The 23,566-nt window shown below is 33.0% G+C and overlaps 6 protein-coding genes across 6 annotated transcripts; all 6 read right to left on the reverse strand.

Moving 5' to 3' along the window:
- Positions 1 to 217: 217 nt before the first annotated feature.
- Positions 218 to 2,339, reverse strand: LOC130649282 (uncharacterized). The gene is made up of 2 exons (XM_057455536.1): positions 2,071 to 2,339; positions 218 to 1,998 (listed from the first exon to the last, which is right to left on the reverse strand). The coding sequence occupies exons 1-2, from the start codon at positions 2,119 to 2,121 to the stop codon at positions 793 to 795; spliced, it is 1,257 nt and encodes a 418-aa protein (XP_057311519.1). The 5' UTR covers positions 2,122 to 2,339; the 3' UTR covers positions 218 to 792.
- A 3,846-nt stretch (positions 2,340 to 6,185) lies between these two features.
- On the reverse strand, positions 6,186 to 7,703 carry LOC130649249 (alpha-2C adrenergic receptor-like). Its single transcript, XM_057455506.1, has one exon. The coding sequence runs from the start codon at positions 7,616 to 7,618 to the stop codon at positions 6,611 to 6,613; it is 1,008 nt and encodes a 335-aa protein (XP_057311489.1). The 5' UTR covers positions 7,619 to 7,703; the 3' UTR covers positions 6,186 to 6,610.
- Positions 7,704 to 10,226: 2,523 nt separating this feature from the next.
- On the reverse strand, positions 10,227 to 11,048 carry LOC130649296 (proteinase-activated receptor 1-like). Its single transcript, XM_057455554.1, has one exon. The coding sequence runs from the start codon at positions 11,046 to 11,048 to the stop codon at positions 10,227 to 10,229; it is 822 nt and encodes a 273-aa protein (XP_057311537.1).
- A 3,057-nt stretch (positions 11,049 to 14,105) lies between these two features.
- Positions 14,106 to 14,783, reverse strand: LOC130649297 (proteinase-activated receptor 1-like). Its single transcript, XM_057455555.1, has one exon. It carries the CDS (start codon positions 14,781 to 14,783, stop codon positions 14,106 to 14,108), a length of 678 nt encoding a protein of 225 aa, XP_057311538.1.
- A 3,150-nt stretch (positions 14,784 to 17,933) lies between these two features.
- LOC130649298 (proteinase-activated receptor 1-like) lies at positions 17,934 to 18,617 on the reverse strand. The gene has a single exon (XM_057455556.1). It carries the CDS (start codon positions 18,615 to 18,617, stop codon positions 17,934 to 17,936), a length of 684 nt encoding a protein of 227 aa, XP_057311539.1.
- Positions 18,618 to 21,210: 2,593 nt separating this feature from the next.
- Positions 21,211 to 21,897, reverse strand: LOC130649301 (alpha-2C adrenergic receptor-like). The gene has a single exon (XM_057455561.1). The coding sequence runs from the start codon at positions 21,895 to 21,897 to the stop codon at positions 21,211 to 21,213; it is 687 nt and encodes a 228-aa protein (XP_057311544.1).
- Positions 21,898 to 23,566: the final 1,669 nt, after the last annotated feature.

The raw sequence follows: 23,566 nt of genomic DNA on the forward strand, positions 1-23,566 counted from the left end.
AACACCACGAGAAGTCGAGGATGATTTTGATATTAAACGACCAGAGTTAAAAATAAAGTCAATTCAAGCAGCCTTATCTATTGTCGATGATTTCAACAACTTTTGTGAAACATTAGGTGATGCTGACTTAGTAAGTGCTTTGAATCTAAAAAATGTTTCACAAACAAAAGTAACAGACCATTTTAGTAAAAAGTTGTAATAGTGAGGGTTGCTATGTTCTGATATAAAGCTTCGTGTGCACATGTGTGTTAAAAGTGATTTTTTGATTTAAAGTTGTTCCTTAGGTCCCAAATTACCAAAAAAATATGGGTGGCAAAATTTTTTGTCCCATCGGACCAAATTAGATGACGTCATCACTTTTACAGTCAGCAAAAAAATAATTTCACATTTATATGTCATATTATATATCGTTGGAAAGAGGAGATCAAGTGGATCAAAAAAAATGTAAGAACCATGTCTTCAAAACGTAACGTTCGAAAGATATTACTATTCAAACTTTGTACAAATTACAGACCGGTAATTTACTGACCCAGCCCAAAAATGACTATAACCTGCTCAATAGCGAAGTTTTTTTGTTGAATTTTAGTATGGTATTGGGTCACCCTAATGTCTTTCTGTTTGATCAAAATTTATTGTTCAAATCACTTCAAGAGATAATTTACAGACCAGTAATTTACAGACCAAAGCACGTGTTTAGTTGTTTACTTTCTTTCTGGCAATTTCACAAAGTTAAAAAAATTGCTGAAAATAATGACAAAAAACAACTTTAGCAATGCTTGTACAATGTTTCATTCACTCATCATCACTAGAACTATATTCATCTGACTCGGATTCATCGCTTGCGCCACCACTGTTTTGACACATCGTACATTTACACATGTCAGTGCACAAAAAACCATTTTTACGGCATTTACATCGGTTGGATATGCAACTTGTTTTGCAATTACAAGAACTTAACTCGATGAGTGCCAACGGTGCAGGAAGTTCATCAGTCATTATGGGGAATAAGTTACCGACTTCATCTGTATCCCAACCATAATTGACTGCATTCGGAAGTTGTTGAATGAGGATATGCGAGCTTCGTAAAACCATTGAAATGAAGTGACACCTGAATATTTTGTACTTTAATGCAGCTAATGTTGGTGGCAACATATCAGCATCACACTGGAATTTGGAGAATAAATTCCAACGCAATTGAGATAGTGATACCACGTCTGCAGGACATTTATTCCCCTTATACATTGAAACCACGAAACGTTCTAAGCTTTCCAGTGTTTCCAGATTAGGAAGTTCGACAGTACTTCCAAGTGTCGATAATGCCAGAACCACCTCATTATCTGCCTGTAAAAAAATCTTCAGCCAAGCAGACTTCGATTTCTTGTTGAAACGCCCAGTTTGGTCACACCCTGTGAACGTATGAAAACCAAGAATAGCTTTCGCGTGTACTGCACCAAGGGCTTCAAAGCAATTACGAATATCAATATCACGTAGAGTAGAACCTCGCCCTGTTCTAAAAATGGTATTTATTGGTAACATCTCATAGTAGTAAATTAGCAGTAGAAACACGTCAGTATCCGGAGAGTAAACAATACAACTGGTGAAAGGAGATTGTTGTGCAACATCCATAGCATTATATATAAGTGCTGTGTCAGCTTCTTCGTGGTCGTGTATTCTGCAATCAACAAAATTTGATTCCATTTTAGTATCATAAGTCACTATATACCGAATATGCAATGATGAAAGAGCCTCCATCACTTTCTTTGCCAGGTAGATGGTTAAAGCTTGCTTTGTATCAATGTGGGAAAGAAATTGCTTGAGACTAATGGATGAAATATTGGTGTTGTCTGATACTTTGTATCGAACTTCATTACCAGATGTACGATGCTTTCTTGTCCGTGCTTTCAAGGAGTTTTCTATATAGCGATCAAATACCAATCGTATTTCATCACATCCTCTTGAAATTTGTAGTACACGTTCTGTGAAAGCTGATGCGAAATCCTAAAAAATTAACAGAGTATTTCACAAGTGCGTCAGAAAATTACGTAAGATAGTGATAAATTGAATACATACCTTGCATGTTTTAACTGCCGGTGTTTTTGGAGTTTGATTCACAACAGCCATTCCATCTATAATGATTACTTTGTTTGTTTCGACTTCTCCAGATAAACCATTGGTCGTTTGTCCTTTGCTGGCTAATTCCTCTATACCGTGAATCAATTTTGATTTGTCTAAACAAGCCAATGGAATTCCATCAGCACTGAACAAGGCCTTTGGTACAACAGAAAACTCAAAGTTGCCAATACAGTGCTCCAAATCCAACTCGGGACGTTTCCGTGCAGTGATTAAAAATCTTGATAGTAGCGTTTTTTCCTCTTTGAGTTGTATAACTTTATCCCCTACTCTCTTTTTGATAGATTTTCCAAGATCTTTGAAAGTTACTATTTTCACTTTTTTTTAACGGTACCCATATCGATTTTGTTCCTTTTATCCTCTCCGTGACAAATTCTTCATAACATTTTGAGCCAATATCAGCATGTTGAAGTATTTGTGAATTGTGAAGAACAGCTTTTGAAACAACATTAAATACACAATCGGATTGTCGGAAGTTGACATCGAAGTCATCCATGATACAAAGCAATTTATTGACGTTAGAAGCTATCCTGCTACATGTTGAGCCACTCAATTGGTAGTGTTGCTTTCTTTGATCAACATTGACATTTTGTATATCACAAAACTCTTTCGATAATGATGCAAGTATAGAAGAAACAAGGCAAAATCTGTTCAATGTAGATGATTGTTGTAACAGTCCTTTTATGCCTCCAGTGACCTTCATTACCTTATTCTCCTGCTCCATTGCGTGATCGGACCCAATGGCAGTGAATGGTATATTGGTTTTGGCAATTGCGAAATTCTCTTTCAAGTAGGACCAGGTCTTCATGTCTGTTTCTTTCGGATTCTGTTCTTGATGGAGGTCTTGAAAACACTATGTCCTCAATATTTTCTGTTAACAAGTGCTTTAAATATCGCTTGTAATTGATTTGGTTGCTTTCGGAGTTTCCCATTAAGTTGTTGTATGTATAGTTAACATCGTTCATACTTATTACGTTGTCGTGTGATTCCCCCAATAAATGTTTGATTATGTTAATTATTTCAACATCTGCAAGTGCGCGGTCTGTATCTTCCATATTTTGTAGCTGTGATATGTCTTGATGTAATGCTAAAGCCTCTCTCTGAACCTTCACCCAACATGCTAAATGATATTGGGCATCATTTGCTATAGCATCAGCGTTAGGAATATTGTTCATACGGATGAAAAATGATTTATTTGCTATAAGCTTCGAGACCTCCAGCATCTTTGTTGCTACTGTCTTAGACATAACTTTATGTATCTTTCCTCCCCTTTTTGACAAATAATGCAAAGGTGTTTTTGAAACATAATTCCACTTGAGCGCAATGTTTTTTTTTCATTTTGTTTCACAGATACAACAAATGATGGGCTAAAACTGTCCGAAGACTCTTTTGATACTGGCCGTTTCTTTAACCTGTCTATCTCTGTTTTATTTGTGGCCATTTTGTAACAATCAGAATGGTATGAAGACTTTCCTTCAACAAGCTGTACAATATCATATGACTTCAGTTTTTCCCAACAACCTAGATACTTCGAATCACCACAACTCTTTCCTCCAGACATGATAATAACTTTTTCAAATACTGCTCTTTTGGGTTGCCAACATTCTAAACAAAATATGACATCTTGGTCAAAGTATCAAACAAAAATCTTTCTCTCAAAAATCTCAGAACTCAGAACAGGAATGGGAAAAAATGTTTAAGTAAGGCGGTACCTTTTTTGATGTATCTTTCTGACACACTATACATTTCCCAAAATCCAGCACATTTATTGTTTTTACACAGTTAACATCCATTTTAATTCGGTCTATTCATTTTATTATTATGCATGTATGTCTATACTATAAACTTCACATTACACTTCACTAACACTTCGAAATTAAACAGTCTAGCTATGAAATTGAACAATAGAATGTTTTCTAGAAATAGAACATTCGAATTCTATGTCTATGTCTATGAAATCGAACAATTATAAAACAAAACTTGTTATTATACTGATACTAATACATACAAAATGTCTAAGTGAAATTCGCTACTTGCTTTTCAAAACTAAAGTAAACAACTAAACACGTGCTTTGGTCTGTAAATTACTGGTCTGTAAATTATCCCTTGAAGTGATTTGAACAATAAATTTTGATCAAACAGAAAGACATTAGGGTGACCCAATACCATACTAAAATTCAACAAAAAAACTTCGCTATTGAGCAGGTTATAGTCATTTTTGTGCTGGGTCAGTAAATTACCGGTCTGTAATTTGTACAAAGTTTGAATAGTAATATCTTTCGAACGTTACGTTTTGAAGACATGGTTCTTACATTTTTTTTGATCCACTCGATCTCCTCTTTCCAACGATATATAATATGACATATAAATGTGAAATTATTTTTTTGCTGACTGTAAAAGTGATGACGTCATCTAATTTGGTCCGATGGGACAAAAAATTTTGCCACCTATATTTTTTTGGTAATTTGGGACCTAAGGAACAACTTTAAATCAAAAAATCACTTTTAACACACATGTGCACACGAAATTACATAGTGGCCCTCACTATAACATGACCGCTATTAGAGGTTCCACTGTATTGTCGTTAAAGTAGTGTTATTTTTATAGAATTTATTTCGCGCAGAACATGTCGTGAATCCGCATTAAATTTAATTTGTCCGAAAAAGTCGTATTAAAAGACAAAACAAAATTTACCATTTCATTTGTTATTTTTTTTTTAAATTAGCTTTGTCCTCTATAAAAATTTTCGCGTGAAACTTTCTGCTTAGTTGTTGTCTCAAAATAAAGTTTATTTCGCATCAAAGAACCTTGAATTTGTATATTTTTTTGATAAATCTTTATTGGTCCTTCAGCTTCCGGATTTCCACAAATTACACATAAATTTACACAAATTATGCATGACAACATGAACAAGCTCTGATTGGTTTGTTGTATTTAGCAGGTCATATAGGGTTAAAAATGTTTTTGGCCATCCAGTTTGGCATTTTAAATACTTTACATAAATTTTAATATTAAGTTACCTTAACTTTGCTCGATAACAAAGCTGGTTTAGAGCTGGTTAAGGACGCCCAACTTTTGCATAAGTAGCGAAATTTATTAACATATATATCTCGAAAAGCACTAATGATTTTTCAAACAAAACAGGACGTACAATGTACGTAAACAACCTCGCGAATAAAGTTTATAAAAAGCCGTCAATCAGATTGTGATGTGTTACGACGTTAGACACGACATATTTTTCTATTCAGATACGCAATAATATTTGTTACGCACTATGCAGTTAATCTTCAAAATTGATTTGTGAGATCTTCTTGAACGGGAAATTCTTCGAACGTGAAGCCCAGGAGAGGAATGCAAAAAGTTGATGGTCGATAGAAGTCTTCGTTTGTCTCTTACGTAATGCTGTGGAAATTTTTGCAGACAACTTTCCAGGCATTTGGGAGACCTTAAGTCTGCCTACATTCACTTTTGTAAACTTTGGTGGAAACACCTTTACTTTACCAGTTAGTTAAAAAATAATTTTGAACACTTATCTTTTATAACAGCAAAAAAAAAAAAAAGTAAAAATAATTACCAAGATGAGATTCGAACACACGACTACTCCCGTTTCGGTGGTCAGAGAGGCAAAAAATTTCCATTCTTGTGGGACACATTTGCGTTTTAATACAAGCTCACGAGCTTGTATTAAAATGATTTCTAGACGACCTTTAAAGATTCCTTATCTTAGTTAGAATTTTCGCGGAAGGTAAGCTATACCGTGAAGATCTATTTCCAGAGTATTTTTTGCTAAAAAAAGTTATTCTTACGATAATGGATTTGAAAAATAGCGTTTTTTCTCTTTTCATTTATTTACCAATAGCGAATTTGAAACAGCGCAAATAGGTCTACTTGTTATGCGTGAAATCAAGCATAAGCGAATTATTAACCCTGTTAAGTTTTAGATAGCTGAAACACAATTCTGATAAAACGTAAGCACTGATAGATAACGAAACTGCTCCGCGAGATTTTTGTAAGAGTGAAAGAATGCGTGGAAATGAAAATAGCTAATTAATTTTTTTTCAAATTAATAAAGCACAAATCCTAAGCAAATTACAGACATAATTTGCATTGTGTATAATGTTGTGTTCTCTTCCATTATCATTTTACCTTTAAATGGACTTTTCGAGCATATTCACTACTAAATGCCTGAGGACCAAGACCCACAATGCAAATTTCCATTGACAAAAATGCTTGATCTTTCGGTTGGCGACATTTGTGCGGCTTCATACAAGACTAGTCTCAAAATTTGATCCTTGCCGTATCACACAAATCCATAAAATCCTTGAAAAATATTCCAACGATTTTCAAAACCGTGACAAACCTGCTAAGTAGTTGGTGTTTAAAAAAATTTCTTGAGACAACCTTTCTTAGTTATATTTGTATAACTAAATTATTTAACTTCGTTAAGGTTTTCTTGTAATGGATTTCTGATGAATTAGAGTTATACTTTTTCTACAGCCGTCACTAATTTTCCACTATTGCTACCGGTAATATCACAAATTAATTCAGTGGATTGTCCTTCGCAACATTTCCTGACCAGACAAGATTTTTTTCTTAGACTAAGTGGCACTCTCTTCGACTCCATATAACTTCGCTCGGATCGAAATGATGTTATTTTTGTAAAAAATGACGTTGCTGGAAATGCATTTCTTCTCCTATTATTGGAGAATATGTTTTGCACTATAGCTCTGGTTTCAGCATTCAGAAAGATATATATTAAAGGATCAGCAATGTAGCCGATAATGTAAAAACAGAACACAGCTTCGTATGTTGTAGAATCGAATGGTCGATTATAATGCACTACCAAGACTTCCACTGTGTCTGGAATAACATTGAACAGAACAAATGTTGTAATGATTCCAAAGGGAACGATGTATAACTTTCTGAACACACCAATTGGCTTTGATCGTTTACGTTTGGTCCTTGAGCGAATCGAAAACGCGATTTTTGCGTAAGCAATCACAGAGAAGACAACAAACAATGCATCGAAAGTAGCGTAGTATATATACTTGATGTGCGATCTTTCTTTTGCAAATAAAAATGGAATTGAAGTACTGACGCCAATAATCCAAATCAATACAAGAGAGAATTTCACATTTCTTTTTGTAACAATTGCTTTATATTTTATTCCCAATGTAATGCAAAGAAATCGATCAACGGAGATTAATATCATTGATAGAAAAATAATAGATAGCGTTCCAATTTCCATCAGTTCGAAGTAAACCATATAGTTCTCATAAATCATGCCGAAGTATTGGTAAATAATCACTACACAGATATCTTGGGTCATTTTCACGATTTCAATTCTGCTTAAATTGATTAAAATTAATTTCTGTATGTTACTTCTACGTTTTCGTTGTTTATTTAAAACAAATATCCCGAGAGAATTTAACAGAATAGACGATATCATTAGCATCAATGAAAGAACTATAGTTGTCGTGGACAGCATTTTCAATCTTTGTTCTCTTGGCAAATTGCTCAGACGTTGTTTGTATGATCCAACGATTTTTTTCTTGCAAATAAACTGATAATGTTTCCACTAAGTTCAAAAAATTAAACCAGCTGCTTCATACTTAAAAGATGTTTATTTCGATTTACAAATTCTTTTTCGCAGTTTTACACTTCATTATATAACATATTGGTAACGTAAATAATTTACATTTTAATTACACCTCTTTGTTCTTTCTCTTTTCTCCGAAGTCCTGGATGTGTGGCATGTAACCTTAAAAACCAACCTCCCTTTCACAGTTGTTTCATGCAGTATTGAACCTCGTAACATTTTCTTGTTTTAAAGAAGGCGAGATATACAGTAGATGAATTAAAAACAAGAACAATCCTTCTTTGCCTTTTTTTAGAGGCGTGTTTATAAGCATAAGTAAATTTGTAGTTGAATCTGTCAAGTTTACCGATTCATTTCAGTTTATTTTTAAAAGTGTTAACATGAATACATGTATGCATTGCTTATTTTCTACAGTCCGAAAATTCGATCAACGAAAAAGCACGTGAAATGCACTTCTAGTAGTAAGCACACAATATGGTTCTTAAATGATATATATACTTCTCTTTTTTTCTAAAGCTCACTCGGTAAAAAAGACGAATTATAAGCAAATTTCTAAACACGTCATACATAATCAATTTTCTAAAAATATTTTTAACAATAATTTGGTCAAAAATATAATTCCATTCAAGTTTATTATTTTTGCTGTATCCTTTCCCAGATTTATACAATGTTGTTGTTAAAGTTAAGATCAGTGTCAAATTTTAAAGGGACTCTTTTGGTTCTTTCTTCTTATAAGTTTACATTGCATTTCTTATTCTCTTTCTGTCAGTACACTCTCGTATTATCTCTTTGTATTAGCGTTGAAGGTTTGGTGATATGTCATATGATTTTCAATTTATAGACACTGTGTGTCTCTGTTACAAAGTTGTCGTTCATTCGTTCGTTCGTTCGTTTTTTGGTTCAGTTCACATTCGTGGAACAATCAGGGCAGAATCTATTTTCATTGTTTCGTGAATGTTCATATCAATTTCAAGTTCTTCTTGGTTGAGCATCGTGTTGTCTACTACCGAGGACATTGTTTCAGTCTGTATGTCTTCACAAGATCATCCGTCTTAGGTGTTGTTGGGAGTGGTTCAGCTCTGATCAAAGTGTAAGTGTAACACCCTTCTTTCAGAGTCTTTTGGCGAAATGAAGGACAATTACATTTATATAGTATCTTTTAGAGAAATTAGATGTTATATTAGTCATATTTGTATAAGTTTTGTTCTATAATATATATCGTTTAAATGGAAATCAATTGGAGATATGAATGTGAACTTTAATATGCTCAAAAATTAATTGTGCAAAACACTAATAAGATTAACTTATCAGACCTATTTCTGAGGCGCTTCAACACACCTAGAAGCAATGGCTTAGTTAATGGCTTTCTTTCTTAAGATGTAAAATAAGTTAACGTTGATTTTTATAATTGTTTATTTGACGTTTTCATTGTCATGTTTATGGTATCTTCTCAAAAAAAATATAAAAGAAAAATGTCACTTCATTAATCCCATCCCTATTTGTAGTGAAGAGGATTGGCACCACCCTCTCACATTTTTTCGACTGCCAGTCTTATTGTAGTTGTTGGTTTACGAGCAGGTTTACTACGAAATTATCACAAGCTTCCATAAATAAAGAAAATATAATTTTTCCCGTACGGCTATATTGTTTAGTGTTTTGTGTAGTAACTAACTCTAACCAACTCTTTGATGGGATACAAAATCACTGTTGTTTTTCAGTATTGTCTACATTTTCTGCTACCTTCACACTCTATTTCAAGGCCTCTTTAAAAAAATAAAACCAACATTAACGAGTACTGCTAAATTTATTTCTCGCGAAAATTCTGCTAATTGCCGTGTGTGCTCTTCTACTTCTTCAATGACTTTTGTTAGTAATCTCACAATCTGGTCTTATTTCAGAAAGGATAATTTTAACTGTGTTGCTGATAACCAAACCAATTCCACCCACAGCTATGCCAAATTGTTGCTTTGGTAAATATGCAGTGTTCATCTCATTGATAATACATATTGGTTCAAGCATAATCAGTACACGTATGTTATCTCAAAATTAGCTCTGCATTAGCAACAAAACTGCTTTTTTTAAGTTTAGGCTTTCAAACCTTACAGTTAGACTCAACGCTGATTAAGCAACAGGAATCTCATATAAAAGATACGCAAAGAGCACACTAAAGTTTTCTATGTTTCTATTACGATGACATGAAAATGATAAAAATAATACGTACTCATGTAAAATTCACAGCGACAAATAGACTCGTTATAAAAGCAATCTTAGATAATTTTTCTTATAACTAAGTAAAACATACAAAACTTGTACATTTGATGTAAAAATAGAGAAGCCCGTTAATGGCAACGCTTAGTATGCAGGACTAAGCTACTTGTCCATCGCTATATTCAAAAAACATTTAAGTAGATCGCCCTTCACAAAATGTTGCACTTATACTAGACTATTCTGTTAGACTAAATAGCTACAACTTTAATCAACTCGGGACATTACTTTGTCAAATTATCGTTGGTGGTGATACATCTCTTTCCTCAAATCTAAAAAGTGTATAGATAAAACTTCGGGCTGTAGCTCTTGTTTCGGCATTCAGAAAGATATATATTAAAGGATCAGCGATGTAGCCGATAATGTAAAAACAGAACACAGCTTCGTACGTTGTAGAATCGAGTGGTCGATTATAATGCACTACCAAGACTTCAGCTGCGTCTGGAATAACATTGAACAGAACAAATGTTGTGATAATGCCAAATGGGACAATGTACGACTTTCTAAATCCTTTTCCTGACTGAATTGCAAGCGCATTTCTTGTCCTTGAGCGCATGTAATAGGCGATTGTAGCGTAAGTTATCACAGACACGATAACAAACAACGTTCCAAACGCAGCGTAGTAAATATATTTAAAGTGCGATCTCTTCTTTGCAAATAAAAATGGAATTGTTGAAATGACGCCAATAATCCAAATCATTACCACAGTGAATTTCACTTTTCTTCTCGTAACAATTGCTTTATATTTTACTCCCAACGTAATGCAAAGAAATCGATCGGCGGAGATCAATATCATTGATAGAAAAATAATAGATAGCAATCCAATTTCTATCAGCTCGAAGTAAATCATACAGCTTTCATAAACCATGCCGAAGTATTGGAAAATAATCAATACACAGATGTCCTGGATCATTTTTACTATTTCAATTGTGCTCAAGTTGATCAAAATCAATTTTTGGGTACTGCTCTTTCTTTTGTGTTGCATATTTAAAACAAAAATTCCAAAAGAGTTTAGCATTAGAGAAAGAAACATTAAGATCAACGAGACAGCCATAGTTTCAGTGGTTATCATGATTTTTTATTTCTATCTTTTCGAAAAAACACTGCCTCTTGTGTTCCAATAGCAATTTCTACTCATCGACCCGGCTGCTATCGGTCTTAACAGGACGCATCTCTTTATCTTTTGAACTTTTTACTAATGATTTATTATTCTCTATGGAAACATTATTTAAGCGTTATTTTTTACATTTTAATTATTTAGTTCTTTTTCTAACCTTAAAAATTCGAACCATGGTCATTGTAATGGAACATTTACTAGAACATCCTTGTCAAATTAAGAAAGAGGAGTTAAGGTACACGAAAAATTCAAAGAGCTTGGCGAATGTAACACAAAATAGAAAAAAATAGTAGTGCTTAAAGGTTTTGCGGTTTAATAATAGGCATTAGAATATTGTAAGAACACACTCTGTTTTTTAAAAATGAACAGTGCTATCATCGCATTAGTGTGATCATTGCATTGGTCTTTTTTGTAAGAATAACTTTGAGATAATACACGCCTTTTTTGTTAACGACGTTAAATCTTTCAAAAACATGAAAAATGAATGCAACAGCAAGTCTTGAACGAGTTAATTTGAAAGAAATGGCAAACAACAGCCATAAACCAAAAAGAGTAGTTATCAAGACTTTCCTTGTTCTAATAATCATACGACATCTTAAATAATGATAAATATCATAAAGATAGAAATTTGATTCTAACTTTGGGATCCCAAAATAGATAATCGATAAGCAGCAGAAAAGTAAAAGGTAAGGCTGCTGAATTAAGCGGGTTCTTTCAGCTCCTATATAAAAAAGACAGTGTACACATTCAACTTTAATACAGGGAAATTCCTGTGCATACCACTGGAAACTTTAAAACTCTCTATTCTGGATTGAGAAGATCCAAATTAAGAAGCATTTGCTTTTAAGGGAAGTTTAAAAAACTTCGTTAGATCTAGGGTTTTTCTATAAAAGTGCAGCAAGTTCTCATAGATCTAAAGTTTATTTTTAATATTTGATCAAACATAACGTTAACAATGAGTGACCATATACTTTGTGCATGGCCCTATCGCTACCAAAAAGGTCTCTCTTTGTGAGAATAGAAGCATTTTAGAGTTTTGTCATTTTAAACTTAGTCCGAAACTAAAATATAGAAGTCATTTAAATTTTTGAAACTTGTTGAAAGTAACGTAGCTACAATTTATAAAATTATATTTTTTGAGCTTTCGCATCATAAACTAAGTACATCATTAGAAATAAAATACGAAATTAAAAACAGAATTAATCACACAGCGTGAGACTGTATATAGTTAAATACTCTATATAATTAATTACTTTATAATTATTAATGTTGTTAGTATAGTTCCAAGTTGATATCAAACGTGTTATTGATAGATAGCTATTCGTTTTTTCTTTTATGTGTAGCGATTTTTTATAGTGAATAGCTCGCCGTTAGCAGCGGTGTCAAAAATTTTAAAATTAGACCAGTTGATATTGCGATTGCTGATATTAGCGTGGATAATTATAATTAAATATTTACTGTTAGTTAGACTTGTAAAGTTGCCATGTCTTAATGGAAATGATTGTGAACCACTAAGTATGGAAATACTAAAAATTGAGCAACAAAAAATGGGTATATTTCTCTTATTAATAAACCAACTCGAGTAACTAAATATCATAACAAACTTATGTTACTACAAATTACTGATTACTTTTCCATCTTATTCACTTATTATTATTATAAACGTTCAACAGTTGTAAAATAAAAAAGCCAAAAATAGATAAAACTAAAACAAAAAAATATCCAGTTTGAACACACATTCGGATCATTACAAGATGGCGGAGATTTGAAAACTAGTTGTCCGTATACCAACTTAAAATATCTCCGAAAGTTTGGGATGGGGAAATGCTGACCTTGCTGTTTTCCTGACTATAAACGTATGTTTCTAGAGGTCGAAGAAATCAGTTTGGAAGGCAAGAAATTTTCAGAGTCTTCAAAAACATTTGCCCGCCGGTTTGGTGTATATAATTCCGTGGAATAAATTTTATAATATTATGCAAAATTTGAGATTGTCACAACAAATTTTTCTAGGTAGCTGGCATTATAGCTCATCTTATTGCTTTGCTTGAATTTTAATAGCAGTAAATTATTATGCCTTTTGCAAAGTTTAACAGAAAAGGGTCACGGATCGTTTGCACAACTCTCAGGTTATATACGAAGTGTTTTCAAGTCATTTCAGCCAATCACAAGCAATTCCTTTGCAAGCATATCCACCATAGAAGAAACTGATGTAACAACATATAATACAAGTGCTAATGAGGACTCTTTAGTGCAAACCGAACCATTTAATATTGAAGAAAATTATAGTTTACAGTTTTTATGGAGAGGGGATATAGTTAAAAAAAGATGTGGCTGTTATAAAATAAAACAAAGAGAACGAATTACACTCCTAGATTTATGTCACTTGTAACATTTGTGATTGGTGTGTGATTCGTCCTCTAATAAGGGGCTTGTTCGGTGCAAAGACTGTGGTCCACTTGCAACATATTGCCAGGGTTGTGCAGACGTTTCCCATAAGAACATTGCATTTCATAATGCAATTAATTTATAGGTGTGCGTATATACAAGTTTGTTGGATAGTTAGCTATACAGAGTTTGCAAGTGAAGCAAACTGCGCCGTTTAACTAGTAACTAGTCCTTACTAAACTTGCCATGCTTATCGGCTATGTACATGATGTATGTGTGTAATGTTAAACTCCTGGATGGTAAGACGTGACAGTTTTACATATAAACAGAACTTCAAACGTTTTAAAAGTATAATACGACACTCCGCATTTACTTTCTTTCGTAAGACATTGCCGGTAAGAAAATACATATTCATGTCTAAAACCCTAAAGGTGTATAGCAGATAAGGGTGGCAAGTTTGGCAAGGACGCATCCCCTAGATATATATGACGGAGGTGTACCGCCAATGGTGCGACCTAGCCACACAAAAGTTTATCGTTCTTCGTTTTACAGAGCTTTTTTTATTGCATCTATATAACTTTAATAAACTCGGGACGCTGCTTTGTCAAATTATCGTTGGCGGTGATATATTTCTCTCCGCAATTCTAAAAAGTGTGTACATAATGTAGCTCTTGTTTCAGCATTTAGAAAAATATATATTAACGGATCAGTAATGTATCCAGTAGCATAGAAATAGAGCACAGCTTCGTACGTCGTAGAATCAAATGATCGATTATAACACACTACATCTGGAATGACATTGAACAGGACAAATGTTGTAATAATGGCACATGGGACAATGTACGACTTTTTAAATACACTGACGGGTTTTGATTGTATATTTCCTTTTCCTGGCTGAATTGAAAGCGCATTTCTTGTCCTTGAGCACATGTAATAGGCGATTGTAGCGTAAGTTATCACAGACTTAACTACAAATAACGCTCCAAACGTAGCGTAATAAATATATTTGATGTGCGATCTCTTTTTTTCAAACAAGAATGGAATTGTAGAAATGACGCCAATAATCCAAATCATTACCACAGTAAATTTCACTTTTTTTCTCGTAACAATTGCTTTATATTTTACTCCCAACGTAATGCAAAGAAATCGATCTGCGGAGATCAATATCATTGATAGAAAAATAATAGATAGCATTACAATTTCTATCAGCTCGAAGTAAATCGTGCAGCTTTCATAAACCTTGCCGAAGTATTGGTAAATAATCAATACACATATATCTTGGATCATTTTCACGATTTTAATTCTGTTTGATCAAAATCAATTTTTTGGGTACTGCTCTTTCTTCTATGTTGCTTATTCAAAACAAAAATCCCAAATGAATTCAGCATTAGAGAAAGAAACATTAAAATCAACAAGACAATTGTAACAGCAGTTCACATGATTTCTTTATCTTTTTGAAGAAACACGGCCTCTTGTGTTTCATATGCAATTTCTACGTATCGACCCGGCTGCTACTGGTCCTTAAAGGACGTATCTCTTCATCTTTTTAACTTTTTCTATTAATTATTATTTTCTATGGAAACATAAGATAATCAAGATAATCAATTTTAAAATATGGTCAAAAGTACACGAAGAATTCAAAGAGCTTTGCGAATGTAAAACAAAATATGAAAAATAAGTACTAAAACAAAAAAAAATCCAGTTTGAACACGCATTCGGATCATTACAAGATGCGGAAATTTGAACCTAGTTGTCGGTTATCAGCAGGCCAACTTAAAGTATCTCAAAAATTTCGGGGTGGGGAAATGACGTTGCTGTTTCCCGGACTTTAAACGTAGATCTAGTGGTCGATGAAGTAGGCTGAAACGTGATATGCAAGTTTCGGAGGATCAACTAAAATACTAAACAGCGAGACGGGATTTGGACGCAGCATCGAGCATACAGTAGGCACCAGGAAAGCGCCCTTATCAGGATCCCCTGCTTTAGGATTCCGTGCACTCGCTCACTAAAGTTAACATGATAAAAACGGACAGGGGAAACTGATTTGAAGCATTTTTTAATAATTCTGGTGTCAGTTGTGATTTTGATGAGATAGAAGTTTTAGTAATCTAATGTGTCAATGTTAGATTGTCATGGAAAAGGGACTTTCCTGGGTGCTTATTTTGCTTTTATATTCATCCCATGTAGAGTCTGGATATCTTTTAAAGGTTAAATGGAAGGCGAATGTTTCGGAGTTCGTAACTTCAATAAATATCTTCCAAAAGTTTTGTCCTTAAAATCTGTAGGTAATGTCTTGTTTAGTAGATCGTATTTATGAGACGTGGAAATGGGCCATTTTTATCAATTTTTCTGTGAAAACAAATCAAAATTTTTGAATACTTACTGCATGCTAAAAAAGTTCTCCAAAAAGTAGATCCTTGAAGCTGGAAAATTTTTTTAAATAAAGAAACGTTTGAGTATTTTTTGAATCAATTTTGATAGAAGTTCCAATGATAATTGTGTGATTGTCCGATTTTGAAATATTGAATATTTAGAAGAAAAAAACACTTTTAAATGTTCCAAATTTAGCAATTTGGTGGATGAGTTATTTTTACATTTTTTAATTTTCTTTTCTTTCTTTTATTCTGTTGGCGTTACTATTTCATGACAATTAATAATTTTTTCTCTATTTTATATATATGAAAGAGCAGATAAGTGGCTTAGCAGCTACACTAAGATATGGTGGCCGTCCAAAGAGAGTAATACTGCTGCTTAAAATTGCCATTTTAAAATTTTGAATTCACCGCTAGACGAAAAAAAATTTTTTAACCGACCGCCACCACCACGACGAACGCAGGCATAACTAAACACACACTTATTATCTAAGGTAAAATGGAATACATGATCAATCAAAAAAAGATAATGGCAATGAAAGTAAAGAAATAGACAAAAACTAATTATTAGTGCAAACTTGGCATTATGAGATGACAATAATTTATCTCCTCTCATTATTAGTGTGGCATGCTCAAAATAACTATTTTTTTACCGCATTACATTAGAAAAATTACAGTAATGCAACAAGGAAAATCATTGGTAAAACGAAACTTAGAAGCGATGGATTCCATTTTGTACATTTCATCATTAAATATTTTAAATCTAAATATTTTTAAATTTAACTATTTTTATAATAATTTTATCACCAAATCTTCCATAGCCGGATAAAGAGGCAGCATTTCATGCTGGTTTTAATCAGACCGGCAGTAGTGTCATAAAAAGGCTGTATCAATAAACAAAAATGACCAATGCTGCATATAATAAATTTATCATCCCTAAAAATAACCTTGATTCCAAGTAGGTCATTCCACAAATCATGTAATCATTGAGTCAAGAAATATTACATGACCTTAGGGTAAATTAACATTTCGGGTGTTTATTGATCTCGACAAGGCATCTTGATACAGTTAACCATGAGATTTTATCAGAGTAACTAAAATATTATGACATATGAAATACATGTCTTGCATGGTTTTAGAACTATATATGAAGACTAGTCGTTAGCCCGTGGGAAAATCCACGGGTTCGCCTGTCCTTTTTATACCGCAATGCGTGCGTCTCGCTACCTGCGCAGCTAAGCTACCATTTTGCATGACAGACGGACTGACGGACGGACGTATACAAGTATTATAATATAGACTAGTCGTTAGCGCGTGGGAAAATCAACAAAAAAATTCTTTAAGTAATGATTAAAGTTTTTGGCTTTATCTTTTGGATTTGATGTTTTTTTCCAAGATTTGTGTATCCGAATTGAGCTGTGTGATCTGATATATTGCATCTGATATTGTATGATATCACGTGATTCTCAGTTACATGAGTAAAAATGTTATCTATTAGAGTTGTGTGATGTTGTAGTTGTTAATGGTTTTGTAATAAGTTGTAAAAGTAAGTGAGAAAAAATATCCTCAGCGTGTAAACTGAGACAATTGTTATATCAAAAACAATTATAAAACATTTTTGTAGAGAAAAATACAAACCACGAAATTTGGGAGTCTGACAAAAAAATTGTCAGTCTAAAGTTGCAAACTTTTTGGGGGTTGATGAAAATTTGTGTAACGAATTATGGTTTGGAGTGCTCACTTCTCAAAACTATAAGTTACAGTTGGTTTGATATTTTTTTTAATCTCTACATAGAAAAGTGACTAAAAAGGAAACGTAAACAAGAACTTTCAAAAATAGAGAAAAGTGACCAATGTCACTATTATGGTGAATGTATTGTCCGATACTTTTTATGTTCCGTAAAAATCAAAGTAACCGATTGTGACAATCTGCGATTAGTATGTATGGATATGCTGCTCGAATAACCATAATTAACCAATCATACAAGATTCTTTTCTTAGGTTAAGTAACATTTTATATCAATATGTATTGGTTTGCGCGGTTTTCTTAATTATCGTCCTTTTTTTACACTTCTGTTCTTCTTTCAAAAAAAAATGTGTACATAAACTTTCGGGCTGTAGCTTTGGTTTCGGCATTCAGAAAGATATATATTAAAGGATCAGCAATGTAGCCGATAATGTAAAAACAGAACACAGCTTCGTACGTTGTAGAATCGAATGGTCGATTATAATGCAAGACTTCCAATGTGTCTGGAATAACATTGAACAGAACAAATGTTGTAATGATTCCAAAGGGAACGACGTATAACTTTCTGAACACACCAATTGGCTTTGAACGTATGCTTCCTCTTCCTGACTGAATCGAAAGCATACGTTTCGTCCGCAAGTGAATCGATAACGCCACCCTTGCATAAATTATCACAGACACGATAACAAACAACGTTCCAAACGCAGCGTAGTAAATATATTTAAAGTACGATCTCTTCTTTGAAAATAAAAATGGAATTGTAGAAATGACGTTAATAATCCAAATCATTACCACAGTGAATTGCAATTTTTTTCTTGTAACAATTGCTTTATATTTTACTCCCAACGTAATGCAAAGAAATCGATCTGCGGAGATCAATATCATTGATAGAAAAATAATAGACAGCAATCCAATTTCTATCAGCTCGAAGTAAATTATACAGCTTTCATAAACCTTGCCGAAGTATTGGTAAATAATTAATACACAGATGTCCTGGATCATTTTTACGATTTCAATTGTGCTCAAGTTGATCAAAATCAATTTTTGAGCATTGTTTTTTCCTTTGTGCTGCTTATTCAAAACAAACGAATTCAGCATTAGAGAAAGAAACATTAAGATCAATGAAAGAACTATGGTCGTTGTAGAAAACATTTTTAGCAAGCTTTTATCGCAAGTAATTTAAATTTTCAAAAAAACTAATATTTGTTATTTTAAAATCTTCTTTTCCCACGTTTCTGTTTTTCCTGTTTTGTTTTGTTATATATTTATTTCTATGTTTGTTCTAATCGTTTTTCCTCTTACACTTGTCCGTTTATGGGAGGTTGTATAAGTTAAGTCGTTTCCACTTTTTTTTCCGTTTGAAAAAAAAAAACACTTCGTTCGCCGGTGCATTCAATGTGGTGTTCTACAGTGGCTTTCGTCTCTGCCAAAATATTGCGTCTATTCATCAATAATAACTTACGCGAAAACAACAACGAATGTTATTTCCAAAGAAGAATGTCGGAAAGAAGAAACTGCTTATTCATAATTTGAATAGAAATAGTACAAGTCACACCCTTCATATTTTTTCAGTAGTTAAAGATGTTGTGTGTTACACAAATAGAAACTTACAATATATCCTAGGCTCTTAGTTGTGTTCGTTTGTTTACCGTGAAAAGAAAGATAAATATAGAGGCGAAAGCGTAGGTATAAAGTTGTTTTATGTTATTGTAAAAAAGTTTTCTTCATGAACTATAACTTATAGGAATTAACAGGGTAGGATAGCTCGGTCAAACGTTAAATAGTTATCTCTGAACATCTGTACACGTACGAATTTTATAAAAAAAAACGGGCGTTATAGGACGCTAAAAATCTTGGACGTGCTCCTGCAACTTTAACTCTTTCTCGTTGTTCATGGTTACAGAAAGAAAATAGAATAAGGCGTTTAACATAATTCTCCATGAAAATTTATTACAAAAAGTTAAAATTGGAGATACCAATTTGGCCAACTCGGTGTTTGCTCTAAAACTTTTAAAGTATTCATACCGATATCAAATTTAGTATACTTTTCTCGCTTATTTTATGAATTTTCAGTAAAATGCAATATTTTTGTTATTAATAATCAATCCATAACAAAAACATATTTGATGCCAAAAGATGTTCGCTCTTAGATTATGTTGACTATGCTTTTAATATTCATTGTGTAGGTCTTTTGCGAAAGCTAAGACATTTCACGCAAGCTAAGACATTATTTATACAGATAAACTGTATACCGTATAATGTTGACCCTTATTTTAAACTTTTTTTGAAATTATAATACAGAAAACCTTGAGCATACGACTTAAAATAAGAAATTGAGCTATTCAGGAAAATATTTTTTGTAACTACCTTGTTGGCCCTTATTACGCCGACCATGGCATTATTTCACACCCTTTGGCGTAATAAGAGAAATTTACTCTGCTGGTGCGTTATTTTGAAAATTTCTTACGCGTTATTTTTTATAACGTTTATCAGGATCCTTTTTATGACTTTAAGAAAAGAAGATATGAAAGAATCTAATACAGAATTCCCTTCTAAGGATAAAAATGTAAAAAAATTAACAAATATGGTAATAAAAAAAATTTAAACAAAAAAATAATATGATCAAATTGCTGGTGTAGTTTATATTTCAATTGAACTTAAAAGACTGGCTTTGAATTTGAAATGAAAGCGAGTTGACCTCTAGTGATGATGATGGTGGTAATTATGAAAATGCAAGCGAAAACATTCCGTAAGATATCGTAGCCGAAATACAAGATGGTGAAGACGATGAAGACCGTGAAAAAGATAACGTCGGACAAAATAAAGCGCGTATTTTTTTATTCTTCCCTTTTTCATTTTTGTGGCAATAATGCGGCCCTTAATGGCGGTAAGGCAAAATTTTGCCTTGGCGAAATAAAGACAAAAATGATAGGGCGGGCGTTAAAGGGACCGGCGTTAAAGGGACCGGCGTTAAAGGGACCGGCGTTAAAGGGACCGGCGTTAAAGGGATTTTTCACGGGCTTAAAACTAGTCTTAAATACTTATACGCTGTGTGTGCTTATCTATCTGTGACAGGCAAAGACGATTATATTTGCTTAATCTTCTACAACAACGTATATAAAACATCGTATATAAAATATCATGTAATAAAATAAAGAAATTTCAGTAGCTAAGATCTGTATTGTAAGCTAATTTAATTTACCGTAACAAGTTTTAAAACCACAGAGATAATTTATTTGTTATAAATTGATCTAAGGGTAAAGTTACATGTAATTGATATAAATATTGTTATTTTGTCTACTTCTTTAATATTTTTAATAAAATTACCGCAAATCCGTTTTGTCAATGTTATTATTAGTCGGATTCTTCCACAAATTAAATCAGCAAGTGTAGCACAAAATACTTCTTAATCATAAAAAATAATTGATGTAACACATTACTTAAATCTAACCAATCGACGTCACCAATTTTCCACAGTGACAATCGTTAATCATTTTTAGTACATTGTCCGTCACAAATTACGTTAGCTGATTAGATTTCACGCCAAGTGCTAGATTCTTCGCATCCGAATCTCTTCCCTACATTCGGAATGATGCTACGTATGTGAAAATATTGTTGCTGGTGATACACCTCTTTCCTTTTTTCTTAAAAATCTGTCGATAGTGCTTCTTGCTGCAGCTCTGGTTTCAGCATTCAGAAAGATATATATTAAAGGATCAGCAATGTAGCCGATAATGTAAAAACAGAACACAGCTTCGTATGTTGTAGAATCGAATGGTCGATTATAGTGCACTACCAAGACTTCCACTGTATCTGGAATAACATTGAACAGAACAAATGTTGTAATGATTCCAAATGGGACGATGTAGGATTTTCTAAATACACTAATTGGCTTTGATCGTTTACTTCGTGTTCGTGATCGAATCGAAAACGCAACTGTCGCGTAAGCTATCACAGACAAGACAACAAAAAACGCTCCTGTAGCAGTATAGTAAATGTATTTAATGTTCGATCTATCGTTAGTAAAAAAAAATGGAACCGAAGTAATTACGCCAATAACCCAAATCAATACCACAGTTAATTTCACATTTCTTTTTGTAACAATTGCTTTATATTTTATTCCCAACGTAATGCAAAGGAATCGATCCACGGAGATCAATATCATTGACAAAAAAATAATAGATAGCGTTCCAATTTCCATCAGTTCGAAGTAAACCATATAGTTCTCATAAATCATGCCGAAGTATTGGTAAATAATCACTACACAGATATCTTGGATCATTTTCACGATTTCGATTGTGCTCAAGTTGATCAAAATGATTTTTTGAGCATTGTTTTTTCCCTTGTATTGTTTATTCAACACAAAAATTCCGAACGAATTCAGCATTAGAGAAAGAAACATTAAAATCAATGAGAGAACCGTTGTTACTGTGGAAAGCATTGTTGCTGCGTTTTCTCAAAAATACTTTCAGTCGTTTGTCCTAAATCATTTCTTTTTTCTTTTCATGCAGCTGACTTTGGTGTTTAAATACTACAGAATAAACAACGACCCAGCTGCTATGCAAAAATACGTTTTTCTTCATCTCTTAAATTCTCTTTCTATGATTTTATTAATTCCTGTGTAAACTATTTAAACTTTATTAATTTTTACATTTTAATTATTTAATTCTTTTTTCTATGCTTAATGAACCGCGAAGTTAAGATGGGCTTCAATTAATTAATCCCATCAGTAATTTTTGAATTATTTTCGAAATTTACAAAGTAATTTTCCAAATTATTATTCAGCGGAGAGAAAAAGGACCTACAAATTAAACTTTTCTTTTCAATAAATTTTAAATTTATTAATCCTTTCGTTCAAATTATCGATTTCTTTTGTCTTTGCTTCAGAAATCATTAAGTCGAAGTTTAATTAATTAAGACTATAATTCATTTTGACGGCTCCATGAAAATACTTTAATCTGAACAATTTTGAACAGTACCCATAGTCAGATGCTCCGGTTTTCAAAATATTTCCCATCAAATTTCCCCGGTCCTAAACTTTTAATATTTTTTTAGTAATATTTCTTCACTATTTTTTACTTCGCCATTTTTTTATATCTTAAAAATAGAAACATGTTGTCAAACGGATTTAGATGATGGAGAAAGATACCCTCCAACTCGATAGGCTCGGAGAGAAAGCTTTTCGCAGATTTTTTTAATGGTCCAACCGTTACTTATTCTTCAAAGACTTCTTTAAGAAACTTTTAACCCTTTCAACCGTTACCATGCATGCGAAGCCTACTTTTTGTTTATATAAGTAGAAAAAGGAAAATCCTATACTCAAGTACTCAAGCATTTCCAGTGAGAGATGGCTTTTTTTTGTCAAAATATTGTTTTCTTTTATTCAACTAAGGTTTAATCCAGCACTGAAAGTTGCTTAAGGCTCGCTTTTACTTAAATTCAGTTTCAGCTATAGCGCAAAAACTTCATGAGCTTTTTCTTAGCGCGTGCGGACTTGACTAAAAACTTTAATATTAAACTGCGCACGCCCAACCAAGAAACACCCGTGAGCAAACTTCGTGAGCTTTTTTCTTAGCGGGTGCGCACTTGACTAAATACTTTAATATTAAACTGCGCACGAGCAACCAAGAAACACCCGTGAGCTTTTCGCGTTATAACGGAAAATGCAGTCAAATGGAAATGACCCTCAACAGTTACTTAAGTTTTACTTTTTTAATAAAAAATAGAATAAAAAACAGAGCACCAAATGTTGTTTAATAATTTACTGTTCCAGTACCAGTTGCTTAGAACGAAGCTAAGTAAAGATATATAAAGTATTTCCCTTTTCCACAATTACTACATACGTATGCTCGGTCATGGACGATGAAAACCACAATTTACTACCACATAAGCGTGAATTGGATGTGACTGGTGCTTTTCATATGAAGACAAAAACACAAAACGATGTTAGC

Source organism: Hydractinia symbiolongicarpus, chromosome 7, assembly GCF_029227915.1.
Source record: "Hydractinia symbiolongicarpus strain clone_291-10 chromosome 7, HSymV2.1, whole genome shotgun sequence".
NCBI classification, from domain to species: Eukaryota; Metazoa; Cnidaria; class Hydrozoa; order Anthoathecata; family Hydractiniidae; genus Hydractinia; species Hydractinia symbiolongicarpus.